Source organism: Accipiter gentilis, chromosome 34 (genome assembly GCF_929443795.1).
Source record: "Accipiter gentilis chromosome 34, bAccGen1.1, whole genome shotgun sequence".
NCBI classification, from domain to species: Eukaryota; Metazoa; Chordata; class Aves; order Accipitriformes; family Accipitridae; genus Astur; species Astur gentilis.
In genome coordinates this window covers 2,541,735-2,556,800 of record NC_064913.1, presented here as the reverse complement: position 1 = coordinate 2,556,800, position 15,066 = coordinate 2,541,735, and the positions used below count along the sequence as shown (strand labels likewise).

Sequence of the window (15,066 nt, the reverse complement as noted above, 5' to 3'; positions counted from 1 at the left end):
AAGGTGCTTTCACCTGCTTGCCAATGGTTTGGATTTAACACAGCACTCTTTACATAGCATTGTCACTTTTGGAGATCTGAAGAGTCTGCTTTGAGTTTGGAGGAGCGCTCTGTAAGCGGATTCTCTTCATTTCAGGAAACCTAAGGGAGAAAAACGTTTGCACAGATACTTTCTTGATTTCACATTAAACTTCCTGCTTTGGCAGACTTCCCCCGGTGTTTGCCAAGGTGCTGCATTATACTCGCAAGGGCCCAAAGGGTCACAACACCCAGCTGGCACCTCTCTTCAGGCTCCCACAGAGACAATGCCTCCGCTTGTCTCTGCTTACAGTCATCAAGAATCCGCGTGAAGACTGCTGCAGGCATCACAGACTTCCTTACGACCTGAGCATAAAGAAACTGGTCCAATTAAGAAAGATGTTGCCTTTGCAGCAACTACTGGAATATGAAAGAGAATATAAAGATAGGCTACAATAGACATGAAAGGGTGGAAAAAAGAAATAAAGGGAACACGATGCAGCCTGGCACATTTTCCACTAACTGCCCTCTATTGTAAGTGTAAAGTCAGCCCGAGTCCAGTCCTTTACAGCCAAACACACAAACTGTTTGGTCCAGAATGTTGGTATCTCTCCTAAACTGCGCCTTCCTCTCAACTCCCCTCAGCAGAACTCCTATCTACATAAAATTTGCGGTGTAAAAAGCTGTAAAATCCCTTCAGTGGTAGTTCTGGGCACTGACTAAGGTTCCTCTTCAGCTTTTTCCTTTCATCATCAGAAAAAAATTAGTAATCCTCCTGTATCACTAGGAAAGGCTAACATGTAACTTCAGAGCCTATTTCTAGGATCCCAACTCAAAACCTAGACAGCCAGGACTGGAATAAACCACTTACACTAAACACACCACTTCAATCGGAACCAGCAAGCTACAAAGGCTTGAAAGGTTATCCCTCACGCTGACTGCCGGGGCACGGCTGGGAGCATCTGAGGACTGAGGATGTGCTCTGCAGCTTTTCTAATGAAACTGGTTCTACACAAAAACAAATAGAACTCTGATGAATGTGAACTTTTTTTTTTTTATTTCTATGTATTTTAAGTGGAACCTGGAGAGGAACAGAAGGAATAGGGTTGTATAAAACCCATTTTACTTGAAAGTGAATTCTTCCCCACAACACATATAAACTGAAATAAGTTAAAACCAACTGAAGACAGTTATTTCATGCCACTGATGGAGATCTGCTTGTCTCGAGCTTCTGTTCCATAACCTCACAAGAACTAGATCACTGAAGAAAATTACTAGGCGAGATCTGGTCCACACATCCTCAGGTACTGAAGAAAATTTAACATGGGCGATGGTCTGGTACGCGTTTTCTGGGAAGAAAAAGAAAAATGAGAAAATTTCCCCCTATGCTGATGTCCACCAGTCTCCCCACCTGCCCTTACTTTTAATTTTTAGCTGGCATTTTGTGTTCAGTGCTAGCTTTATCTCACAGCACAAAAAGCAGTATCATCCCAAAGCTAATACACAACGTTTGACCACAGTTAAAAAACCCCTGTGATTCACAAAACAGTGCAAACTACCTGGTAGCAGGCACACGTGAAATAACCTGCCTACAAGTGGGATTTCTTCTCAAACTTTTTAAACAAACATGTTTTTCTTTTAACTGTAGATTCTACTTCAGAAGCAGCTGCGCATTTCACTACAATTCTTGCCAAAAGAAAAAAAAAAAAGCAGCGTGATCCCCTACATTTTGGTCAGCCACTTCTGCAGTGGCTTTAGTACTAGATATGGCACATGAGTAGCTGGTGATCTAAGATTAACTCAGCATTTTTCAGACGCACTCATTTAAGCACACTGACAGCTCTAAAGGCCTGTTCATACTGCTAATGCAAAAAAATCACGTAACATGAACATTAGCATGTCATATGTCAGTCTTCATTTCAGATAAATATCTTTAGAACAAGATTTTTCTGCAGTTACTCTTCCACAGAAGGAGGTTACTTTGTACCACTGTAACTGACCACATAGATACTCGGATCATACCTTGGTGCTGCTTTAATGATGTCATCTACACGAAGAATCATTTCTGCTGCTTCAGCTGCACTCAGCAAAACTTGTCTCTTGACTTGGAAACTTTCTGTTACTCCCAAGACTGCCATGTCTCCAATGATACCCTCTTTCATATCTGGAAGAAGAGACACATTAAGAGGTTGTCTGTTTTTTTTTAAATTGGGGGGCGAGGGGGTGGTGGTTTAAAGAAATTACAAGAAGCTGGCAGTATGGTAACTTAGCTTCTCAAATGAACCATATTGATAGCAAGGGAAGTATTAAAGTCTTTCACTTCAAGGCTCCCGATTTAAGCCTAACATGTTGCAATTACCTTCAAAAAATTAATGATGAAAACTTTATACACTGGGAAGAGGAGACAAGATCCCAACAGGACTCTCAGCACTATTTCCTTAGGTATATCAACTTCAGATTTCTTCTCCACAACTTTTTTTTAAGGGTTGGTGTTGGGTTTTTTTGGGGGGGCGGTGGGGGTGGTGGTGGTGTTTGCTTGTGTTGGGTTTTTGTTTGTTTGTTTTTAAATCAATGCCTTTCTTTTTAAGCTTCGTATAACTAGACTCAATGTAAGTAAGGAAGTGGTTTTTACAGGTGGAAACCATCCCCTTCAAAAACAAAGCTTTTCACTCTGTTGTGAAAATCCTGGTAGAATGATAAAGGAAATAGAACGTAGGCACACAGTGTTACATGCAAAGCAAACAGAAATCAACGTACTCAGTTCTTCCAGCTACCAGTGACAAACAGATGTGACCAAGTTTAATAAGCCTAATCACCCTCCCAAACAGCAATCCAACAACAGAAGTAATATCAAGCCCCTTACCAAGCCCGTAAGTTGTCTTCCCTTCACTGTGAGCAGCTCTCAGCTGAGCAACCAAATCTGCACTGTCATAGCCAGCATTATCAGCTATTATTGTTGGGATCTAAGGGGATAAACACAGGTTGTCTTTAATTAATGCAGGGATTGATCCCTAGTAAACCTGGAACATACTTCGGTATTACTAGTTTACTATTCAGTTTCAAGAAGAGGAAGTTTCAAACACATGGGAAAAAGAAAAAAATCTAACTACCTTTCTAAGGATTTTGTTTAAGACCCTGTTCTAAGAGAGCAGCTGAGAGGACAGAACTGTGTTAGCTGATTTGTCGGTTCATTTTACATGGGCAGAAAGAAGTCTGTCTCTTTCTTAGCATTTCAGACTACAACTGGAGAAACAGTTTCATTTTAAGAACATAAGCTTGCTGGTAAGCATTAACCACCAGATCATTCTGTTCACTATTTAAGCGACAGCAGTGCAAACTGCTTGTGCTGACTGAAGAGGTAGTGCCAAGTCTTACCATGCTCTTTAATTTAATTTTCTTGGGAGAAATGTTTTACTATGGTCTTTCATTTCCTAAGAAAGGTTTTCCCTAATTTAAATTACAGGAAGGCAATTCTTCTCAAATTGACAGTCTGTTACCACAATACTACTCTATAAATGTTTCTTGTGATACTAAGTTGCCATCTCCAATGCAAGTCTAGAAACTTCTAGACAGTACTAGAGCACAAACACAATCAAATAGCACTAGAGTATCAATAGAACAGAACAGTTGCTCTCTTCTAAATCGGTTGTCAGCTGAATAAGGCAAGATTTTTATGGGCTATTTCTGCTGCACTTTTAACCTTGCAGGTAACAGGAGCAAGAACCAGTTAGAAGAGGGCTAGCATATGAACATCAGAATTCTGTAACACGCAGAATTATTAAAAACACCACTACTTTTTTCCTAAGAGAGAAAACAGTAACTTCTTCCCCTTCGTTCATCCAAGATGTGTTGCTAAATTTTACTTTTTTACTTTTAGAAAACCAAATCTTTGAAAGAGAAGCAACTATCTGATGCCAGAAGCTAGTAAACTTAGTGAAACATCATGTCTATTAATCCAGCAATCTGATTAAACAAACTTACCATTCGTAAAGCCTTAGCAAAGGACTCCATTGCAACAGACTCTTTGCCAGGTGTTCTGATGGCAAGTTCTGCAACAGCGTTAGCCATCAGCATCTCTGAACAACCTATTCATTGGAGACACACAGATGTTTTATATCTGACTTGAACAGTAATACAAAATGTGTATCGTGTACAAGGTACAAAGAATCTAATATTCACCTCCACCATACACAGTTCTAGTGTCCTTCACGGTCTGGGCAAGAACACAAAGAGCATCATGCAAAGACCTCTCTGCTTCATCTAGAATCTGCTGTGTTGCTCCACGCAAAACTATGGTGCAAGCTTCACCTGAAAAGCGCAAATATGAACAGATTAAAAAAACAAACCAAAGACAAAAAAGAGGCTATAACAAAGTATTTGTAATGGTTTTGCTATCACTGCAGTCAAGTTTTACATAGATCAATTGGGGGGGTGGCGGGAAGAAAGCATGATGACATTTCACGGATAGAATGAAATGATGTACACTATACTATTGCTTTTATTAGTGAACTGTTCCACACCACCTTAATTTTATAAAAAATGAATGTTATCTCAAAACTACCCCTTGGAAATTTATAGTATTGGCATTTACTGGAACAAGCACTCAAGTTCTTTAAGTATGACATGTTGCTACTATTCTTGTCAATTTAACCTCCCAAAGGAGAAATTCTGGTTCCTACCCCTACAATGTTTATGTTCGTTTACTTAACATTAAGCACATACAACTTCAACCATGAACGTACATCTTTGCAGGATTTTTACTGAAGAGCAAGGCTTTAATAAAAATGGTTACATGAATTGTTACAAAATTCCCACACCATACTGGTAACTCAACAGCATTAGCAGGGGATTAACACAAATGTTACAACATGCCATTAGTGGTAAAACACTTACCCATTGCCACTCCAGAGAAATGAATAAGTTTATCTTCTCCAATCATGACTTCTTCAATAAGCTTGCAGCTTCCTAGTTTTACTAGCTCAGGGTGATCAAAGGTTGATGCAATTTCACCACCTATAAATGTAAGATCACACAAAAGTCAAAGAGCTCACAATGAAAGCATCCATTCAGGCAAGGTCTAACCAAAGGGGGGAAAAAAATTTAAAAAAAAAAAATCTTCAGGATTGCCCAAAAATGAATTTAAATTAACAATACTGATAAGCCAAATTTTTCCACTGTCAGCATATGGCACCAGAAACCTTCCACTGATGTTGACAAGTCCTTAAAACACTAATATTTTGTTTCACATCACAAGAACTACAATAGCTGTAACGCTTTTGAGCTCTGTCTGGGTAAGATACTAAATGTCAATCTTTGCCAACATTAAAACGTCAATCTGTTTAAAATTTCAATAGTATTTACTGATGAAGTATTTATAAAGTACTATATCAAGTTTGCTATGTTTTTAAAGTTGAGCTTGTGCCAGTATTCATTTTGCCTGCCCAATGATGGCTGAGAACCACTGGCCACCACCCTCCTGAATCACAAGTCTCATGCCACGTCACAGTGGCAATATTGTGCATTTATTGTAAACTCCCATATTGTAAACAAAACAGATATTACAAAGAACAAAATGTCTCTGAATGGAATATTGTTCTAGTAATTTGATATTCCCATTAGAAAATCATTTACATTCACTCCCAGTGTATGCTCAATTATTCCACACTAGCTTGCAACACTGCTCTAGTTGTAGGGGTACAAGAAAAGACAAGATTTGTAGTAAAGAGTTTGTACTTACTAAAAGCTTGTCTATTTTTTTCAGCTATACTATTTGATCCAGTGTGGTCTGATATGGTTCACTTGCTCTGCCTACAAAATTTGCTTTGAATTTGTTCCAGAACATAAGCAGTATTGCTCTCAATCAAGCATTTACCCGTGTCAATGTGCCTACAGACAGTTATACACAATTGCTACTTCAGTATTACTAAGCTAAACACGTCAGTATCTCTTCCTCTCTCCCTCAAAGCAAATTCTCCATTCTCCTGATCAATTTCACAATTAAATTTTTATGATGTTCCAGTTAACTATCTCTAACTTCAGCAATGAGAATCATCTGTGGCATTCCAGAGGTTTCATTTTCCTTAGTTACTAGAGTCACATTTACACTGACCACTACTGAAAATATCCAGGTTGTTCATGTCATCTGAGATCCACCTCAAGTCAATGACTCAGGCCCACATTTTTAACAAAGGATAATTCTCTAAGTCTTCTCTATTATTACAATCAAACAATGGCCATTTATAACAAGATGGTATTAACTAACTTGTGGAATCATCAACTTATTCTTCCTATTGCTATGTTTCATCCTTTCCCTAGAAAACAAACACTTCAAAAGTTTATCAAGCAGGGACTTAACTGAAAATATTTTTGAAACATGAAAGAAAATTACTAACTGGCACTAACTGGCTAAATTATATTCCACAGTTAACATTATGATCCTTTATTCACAGCTGCTAGAGAAAATAAAGTATGTTTAAATCATTATGCAGGGAGGATTCGGAATCAGAACAGACATTTTACATGCAAAGTATAAGACAATGAAGATAGAAACTGAGTTACCTGCTTCTGAAAAAATACTGACAGTTATATAGCAGTTGATAAATCAATAAAGTAATTTCAAAGTTTCTTATGGCCAATTTCATAAGGTCCTCCATATACTTTTGTATTTAAGTACTGTAAAATAAAGTTTATTTGGAGTACTTTTCACATTCGCAGATCTGCTTAATAGTAAAAACTAGGTGATCAAGCATTAACATTTACTGAAGATCAAAGAATGCGACTCTCCAAGTTTCGTATAACAAGGTACTCTACATACCTGTAACAAGAGCCAGACGTTCTACACCAGCAAAGTCAGCATGTTCAATAGCCATGACGCCAGCAGCTCCAAAGAGCTGTTCAGGATAGTTGTAGATCAACTGTCTACAATTAAAACACAGGCACATCTTCCCATTACACACAGAACAAACTTTTTAAAATACCAGAGTAACAAAGGACACCTAATTCTCAGTAGCATGGATACGCAACAAGATTTCTGAAAGCTACAAAAGCCGTCAATATGTGAGGCCCCTGCCAAACACGGAATGTTACACCACACAGAAGCAAATGCAGTGACAGGAAAACATACAAAGCTGAAAAAACCATAAAAAACTCAAACTACTATAGCTCTTTGCAATACCCTTCCCCTGAAGGCACGCTATCAACGCACAAGGACTCATATGCTTTAAATTCTAAGTCCTTTGATTCTAAGCACCTGCTGGACACTTAACTGCCTAGTCCAGCAGAGTGCACTAAAACCACATGTGAAATAACATCTCTAATTCCTTCACCAATACAAAATCCAAACAGCAGACAACTCTGTGGGAAACAATCAATGGCCAGTCTTGTAACATATACAAATAGCAGACCACAGAGACGAGTGTACATGCTCCCTTGTTAATATGTAAGCCACTCTCTCTAGAATGAAGTAGTCATCTAAAGCTAAACGGTCAGTGAATGGTCATTCAGGAGTGCTACGCCAAACTAATTTTCCCTTCCAAACTACAGACTGAGTGTTGTAGAGATTCAGCAGGAGCTGGGAGATGCCACCTCTGTCAAAAAAGATGTTTCTAATCTATCTTCAAAAGAGACAATTGGCACTGCTGGGTATGCGCAGAGGAGATTCTTCCTACTCTGGATCCATATAACCTTGACCCCTGTTGAGCATCTCCTCAATGGTATTTAACTGGCTAACACGTACTATCACATGTGAAGCAGATCTACAGTATGCCTACAAGCAGAAGTCAATTTTATCAGGCAATAAGTCTGAAAGTCAAGAGTCAACCTAACTGGAATACCACTAGCCTGGCTACTGTGACTGACTGCTACCTGAGCTTCCTTAGGGCAACTACCTCTGTTACAAGCACACTGGATAGCAGTGATGGAGTTAAGGATTTTTTTTTGCATACTTCAAAGGATTCTTCCATCGATTTGCCAAAAGGACTCCTGACTCTATTTGTACCACATCCACTGGACAAAGTACTCATTCTGCCTACGCTAGAACATAACCTATGTGAAACATGACATAGATGGAGGGACTATGAAATTCATCAGTCTGTCAGCAGTTCTTACAGATGTTTAACCCAAATTTTGAAGGCGAGTTCTAAGATGGACTATGTCCTGAAAGAGTAAATCTTTGCTACTGCAGAAAACAGTGCTACTCTTACAACTCCTATCCTTTGGTGTAGCTAATCAGCTTCCCAGTAGGCTACATGACGCGCTGAACCACCAGGCGTCAAGCTGCTCGTACGTATGGCAGTTTCACTCCAATGAGAATTACTGAAAGGGAGAAGCATTTTTCATCATTAAAAAACAAATGCTTTTTTTGCCCTGTGACAGTTCAAGAGAGAAGCATACTCTTAACAAAAATAAGTAACTTAGATTGTAACATCTCTTAAATTAAAACGGTATTCTCTCATACTTTTCAGAGATGTGTATAAAAGGTTCAGGACAGGGAGCACAGAGGCCTTTCAAACACTCCTAAATTTGGAGCAGTACTCCAGCACCAGCATTTTAATGCAGGAAAAAGCATAGCTGGTTCAATCTGAACTAAATGCATTAAGCAGCACAGACCCTTTCAGCACTGATCTCCTCCCAAAAGCAGGAATATGGATATGGACAATGCTGCTGGTATTCATAACTAAATAAATCTGTTAGTATAAAAGCACAGTGACATTGCTTCAACTGGACTGAAACATGGATTCCTGATTAAGTAACATCACTTCTTCCTCTTTAAAATAAAAAACCAAAACGGGGCGGGGAGGGGGGCATGGCACACAAGGGGAAGCACAGAAAAAAACATTGGCCACACTGAAGTGAATAAATCAAGCATTAAGAAGGATCATCTAAGTTTACAGATACAAGCATAAATTATGTTCTTCACACTCACAATATTCAAATCTTGCTATTTTCTAACTGCACTATAAACTCTACCCCTTTTTCCCAGAAAATACATACCTGTTAATAAAGCAGTTTATTCCATGCTTAAGAATACGCTCTACCTTCTCCTTCATTTTTTCTTTTTCTGCCTGTTCTATTTCTGCTACTTTTGCTGTAGAGTCCACTCTAACCCGAGAGCCAAATATCTAAATCAAAGAAAATGAAGAGCTCAGTCTAAAAAGGAATTCCATTCACAAAAATATCATTTCACAACAGTAGTTCTGTCACATACCTTAATCTTGTCTGTATCCATACCAGTATTTGCAATAAGAATCTTTGCATTTTCAATTCTTTTTGGCTGATTTACACCAATCTTCTTGTCGAGTAAAAAGCCTGTAGTAACAGAAAGGTCTTGTAAGACTTTGTATTAAAAAAGGAGAACAATCCATTTCCATTATTACAAAAACTCCTACTTATTATTCAACTTAATAATAACATAGCAATGTTTCCTAGGACAAATTTGTAGAGAGATGTGTAACTTTTAACAGTTTTGTTTCTCAAGCGCACTTACAGCCAATGTACAAAGACTTACCTTCATCTAAGTAGGAATCAGCCAAACTTCCACCCAGTTTCTTAATGACATGGATAGCCTCCAAATTGCCAGAGCCTTTCAACCTAAGAACAGCTTCTACAGCCAGTTTAACAAAGTGATCTTTATGATGAGTAAGTAATTTTGATGAAAGAGTCGTTCCCGCAATGTTCATCAAGTCTTCACGGAACTTCACTTCATCATCACTAAAATAAAGTCAGTACAGTTAAAGTGGAAGGTCTGAAATCCTTAACTATCATTAACCTACCACTGTGAGTCTCTCCCCGCTTCTTCTATCCTTTATCTGTGTGTACCATGTTCCATTTTGAGGAATGCTAGCTACACAAAATCTCTCCAGCATCCCAGAATACAACCTTCTATTTGAAATCAGGAGAAACTTTGCGTTCAGCTTTAGAAAGCCTGTGCTCTCAAAGCATCAGGTAAAGAAAATAGTCACATTGAGTATGAAATCTGAAATAATAGCTCAGATTTTTGCTCTAGGGAGCAACTTATTGCTCATTTTCTATTTTTCCATATCATAAGTAATTTTAAATAATTTCATAAAGCTTCTGCAGTTCATCTAAAGAAAATGCAGTCTTTTTTTTCTTAACTGTTAAAATTCATAAATTCAGCCTTTACACTACTTAAAAGAGAGCGAAGAATTTCCCAGTGGTGTATAATTCTCACTGATGTTTTAATCTTGACTGGTTTATAATGAGTTACAGCACATGTACATTACTAACCCATGATCCACAGCCGCTTTCAAAAGTGCCTCTCTTGAAGCTTTTGTGGCTGCTCTCCAGCCTGCAATGATGGTCTGAGGATGAATCTTCTTTGAAATCAGTAACTCTGCCTCCTATGTAAATGAAATTGATGATTAGTTTTTTCCCCAAGGTACTTTTACACTAACTAGGAAAGACACTTCCAAGTAATCAGAAAATTCTGAATGGCAGTAAAAGCCAGAAAGCTCTGACAATGAAATGAAAGTCACCCTACTGGCAGCTTTTTCTTCCAAATCTAGGCAAATATGATTTGCCCTTGGAATACTGTCAGGAAATTTTGATAAATTGAAAAAAACAACCAAACCCTAACTCTAACAGGAAAGCAACCAGACATATACTTCAAAATAGCAGTCTTTCACTTCCTGTTTCTGTTCACTTATAGGTGCAACTTAGAAGTGCAGCTGGAACAAAAAAAATCTCCAAACTCCCTTTTCGCAAGGAACTTGGCAAGCTGCTGGATCATTTCTCAGATGCTCTTGATCACAGTTCTTGGACCTGAGATGATTAGATTTACTGGCACAGCTCTGCTAAGAAGAGTTCCTCACTTCTGAAGTCTCTTTTATAGTAATTTCAGATTTAGAGTTTGGCAGTATAAACTCTGTATACAGAGTTTAAATGAACAGTATGAATTCAGGTCTTGTGCACACAAGAAGAGAATTTAACATGCCTTGGGGGTTTTTTCCTCATTAAAACACTTGTGAATTTATAAATAATAAAATAAGGAAGATAACTTAAAATTAAAAAAAAGAAGAAAAAAGAAAAATTGATGTCTGTTGTGGTTTAACCCCAGCCAGCAACTAAGCACCACGCAGCTGCTCACTTACTCCCTCTCACCCAGTGGGATGGGGGAGAGAATTGGAAGGAAAAAGGTAAAACTCGTGGGTTGAGATAAGAACAATGTAATAGAACAGAAAGGAAGAAACTAATAATAATAACAATAATAAAATGACAATAATAATAAAAGGATTGGAATATACAAAACAAGTGATGCACAATGCAATTGCTCACCACTCTCCAACCAATGCACAGTTAGTTCCTGAGCAGCGACCCCCCCCCCCCCGGGCCAACCCCCCCAGTTTATGTACTGGACATGACATGATACAGTATGGAATACCCCTTTGGCCAGTTGAGGTCGGCTGTCCTGGCTGTGTCCCCTCCCAACTCCTTGTTTCCCTCCAGCCGTCTTGCTGGCTGGGCATGAGAAGCTGAAAACCCCTTGACTTGGTATAAACCCTACTGAGCAACAACTGAAAACATCAGTGTGTTATCAACATTCTCCTCCTACTGAACCCAAAACATAACACTATACAAGCTACTAGAAAGAAAATTAACTCTATCCCAGCCAAAACTAGGACAATGACACAGTATTCTAAGGTTTTGGAGTTTTTCCTCTATCAATTTTAACAGCAAGGGAGCTAGGTATCCCTATATTTTGGGAGCCCTCTTCATAAACATCAAAGAACACAACGCCTATTGATATCACAGGAGTACATTGCCAAATAAAAACACATCTGAAAATCTGTAATACGTCACCCTCAGTAATTCAGCAGCCAACACTGTGACAGATGTAGTTCCATCACCAACTTCATCATCTTGAACCTTTGACATATCTAAAAAAAGAAGCCACTGCATTAATGTTTTGATTCAAAATACCATGCTCACCAGTACCAGCTTTACATACAAGTATTCTTCTCTCACATTAGTTTGGAGAAGAAAAAAAGAATCTTAGTCCTCAATGCTTTAAAGAGATCACTCTTTAAGTCACAGAAAAACCTGAGATGCAAATCAAATTCAGCATCCTTCAAATTCCTGCTCTTCATTTGCAACCTAGACACCAGTTCCAGTCTGGAGATGGTCAAGAGCTACTCCTCTCCTCATTCCTGAAGATGGCCATTAAAAGGAAATATGGCCAGATAGAAGCTCTAAGCTATACACACAGGATCACAAAATATAATAACGAAGTATGCCCCATGAACTGTTGATAAACAAGGACCCAGCAAACATGAAATCATCAAGAAACTTGACACCAAATTTTTCAGGGTCCTGCTTGTCACTAGAACTGGGCCATTTCCACACTACGACAGTTGATCGCAAAAGTAAACTCTGTCCAGAGTACAATGTTGACTAAGTGATAAAAAGAGATTTAAACCAGGGAGAACCAGGAACCTCTTTACCCCAGCAGATTTCTGTTCCGAATTTTCCCAGTGAAAGAAGGGCGCATAGCTGTCTTTTTTGTCCCTTTTGACTCCTGGGACAAACCAGGGTTGAGGGAAAACGAGGAGACATCGGAACAGTTTTGCAAGAGCAGCATATACCTCAATTTTACTTTGGCAGAGTTCCATAACTCCTGCAACACCTTGGCCTCCTTACTTCAGGAATTCTGCTCCCCCTCCTTTAAATTTTTCACATTATTTGAAGACTACTTTTCTAAGAACAAATAAAAACTACATAATAAAGTTACAGCTGAAGAAATGCCAAGTACTCCAATGACAAGCTGTTAAAACTCACCAACCAAGACCTTGGCAGCTGGGTTGTCAACTCCAATAGCTTTGAGGATGGTTGCACCATCGTTGGTAACTGTTACCGTGCTATCTCTTCCAGTACTTAAAAGAATCTTGTCCTACAAGATACGAGATGCAGAATACTGCTTGAAAACACACCGTACTATTAAAACTAAATTATCAGGTATGACCGCTGAGAACTTGCAGCTGTCTTACCATGCCTTTAGGCCCCAGAGTGCTCTTGACCAGGTCACCGATAGCAATGGCACCAACAAAGGATGACTGAAATGAAAGCAAATATACCTTAGAAAAGGATTTATTTCTACTTTAATACAAGAAGTAGATGCTAGCCCATAACTTCCAAGGGGACGTCTCAACGCAACCCTTCTGCAGCCACTCTCCTTCAGCAGTCTGGGTCCAAGTTTCTTAACTGCTACGTTTTGATAACAAGATCAAATATACTTAATTCCCACAGAAACCATAAAAGCCTGTCTCACAGACAAAAGAAATGCCCTCCAATGAATGTAAGTCTTCTGAGCTTAGGTACTTAGTTTTTGAACACTTATGAGCAGCTTCTCTAATTGTTAGTATAAACAACACTCCTCCTACCTTCTGTTCACAGACGTGCAACAAAAAAACCCAATGAGACAGATGAAGTTCCACATCACCATAAACTGGAAGTATATTTAACAGTAGAAAAGACTAAGTTCAATTACCCCAAGTACTACCAGTTTCTTAGAGAATTAAACTTACCAACCGAGCTGTTTCGGCCTTTTCTTCATCTGCACCTGCCTTGAAAATGTTCACAGGAGCAAGGGAAATGGATGCCTAAAACAGAGTTAAGATAAGCATATTCCCTTAGCTTTAATAAAACAACGTGTTTTAAAAATAAACCCCTGATGCTAACAACCTAAACAACGTTTTTATTATTAAAATTACTTCTTTCTAGATCCCATTTGGTTTCAATAAAAAGTATATTCAGGACAAATTCACCTTGACTCTTTCTTAAAAATCTGTCTTGCAATCTCTTCATCACACAAAGGGATTACAAGACAGAATGCAACATACTCCAAGGGACTGCACACCAAGTTCTCTGGTAAAATCGATGAGCCTGAAAGGCTGTTACCAGTACCTTGCTTTGGGGCAACGTTTGCATTGCTGTTCTGTGCGGCTAACCATTGGGTCCAGACAACCCAAAGACAAGGTACAACCAGCAGACCCTAAAGAATCCAGTTACTGAGCATGCTGGGGCTGTAATATTTTGACATTTTCTGTTGAACCCTGATTTTTTTTTTATTTGCGTTTCCATGTAAATTGATTGTACCAGTAACAAACACGTGCGTCAGAGACTAATAGAGACTAATACCTGCAAAGAACTCAAGGCCTTAAACTAATTAGGATCAAATCCCAAAAGTACAGATGCGTCAACCCTCTGAAGATGGGAGAGGGAGAAGGAGAGGGAGAAGGAGAGGGAGAAGGAGACCTCCCCGCCCCCATCCCGTCAGCCGCGCTGCGGGCCGGGGCGAGGTCCCACCACCGCGGGACCGGGAACCGCCCGAGGCCTGCTCCGCCGCTGCAGGCCAGGCCGGGCCGGGCCGGGCCGGTCCCGCACCACGGCCCATGGCGGTCCCTCCTCGCCCGCGTTCTAGAACTTTCCAGGCCCAACACTCCTCCTCCTCCTCCTCCTTCCCCCCCACCCCCGCGGGACAAAGCGCGGGAGGAGGGGCGCGGCCACCGGGCCCTCGCAGGCCTGTCTGAGGGGAAGGGAGCCGCCGCCCGGCCCTGCCGTGCCCGCCCGGCCCTGCCGTGCCCACCCTCCGCCTCTCACCATGATGCCGGTGCCTCTTCCTCCTCCTTCTCCTCCTCCTCAGCCAGAGAACCCGCGCGCGCGGCTCCGCGGCCCCTCCACGAGCTCCTCGGCGGAACTGGCGTCAGAGGAGCCGCCGACTTCCGGCGGCGCGCACGGCCTTGTGGGAGCCACCGCCCGTCTCCTCAGGGGGAGGCGGCCGGCCCCGCTGTGTGGAGTTGTTTCCGCCTCAGCGAAGGAGAGGGCGGTTGCCCCAGGTTAATTTCGTCGTATTCCTGGAGGTCAGTTCTCAAACCGGTCAAAAGCATTTAAAATTACCGCTCTTGGCCTCCAGCGCGCTTGCCAGACCGTCCCGGATACCTGATATTGCATCATCCACGTCGCCAATGAAAAGCTGGGAAGAGGAGATAACCCCAGCACAATCCCACTCAAAACGCTTTTCAATATTAAAAGTCTG

General features: G+C 40.3%; 1 protein-coding gene across 1 annotated transcript; it reads right to left on the bottom strand.

Moving 5' to 3' along the window:
- Positions 1 to 1,051: 1,051 nt before the first annotated feature.
- CCT2 (chaperonin containing TCP1 subunit 2) lies at positions 1,052 to 14,769 on the bottom strand. Its single transcript, XM_049792052.1, has 16 exons — positions 14,631 to 14,769; positions 13,556 to 13,630; positions 13,019 to 13,084; positions 12,810 to 12,921; positions 11,835 to 11,911; positions 10,263 to 10,375; positions 9,523 to 9,725; positions 9,223 to 9,323; positions 9,009 to 9,136; positions 6,832 to 6,935; positions 4,911 to 5,030; positions 4,197 to 4,325; positions 3,999 to 4,102; positions 2,881 to 2,980; positions 2,040 to 2,181; positions 1,052 to 1,366 (listed from the first exon to the last, which is right to left on the bottom strand). Exons 1-16 carry the CDS (start codon positions 14,631 to 14,633, stop codon positions 1,336 to 1,338), a joined length of 1,608 nt encoding a protein of 535 aa, XP_049648009.1. The 5' UTR covers positions 14,634 to 14,769; the 3' UTR covers positions 1,052 to 1,335.
- Positions 14,770 to 15,066: the final 297 nt, after the last annotated feature.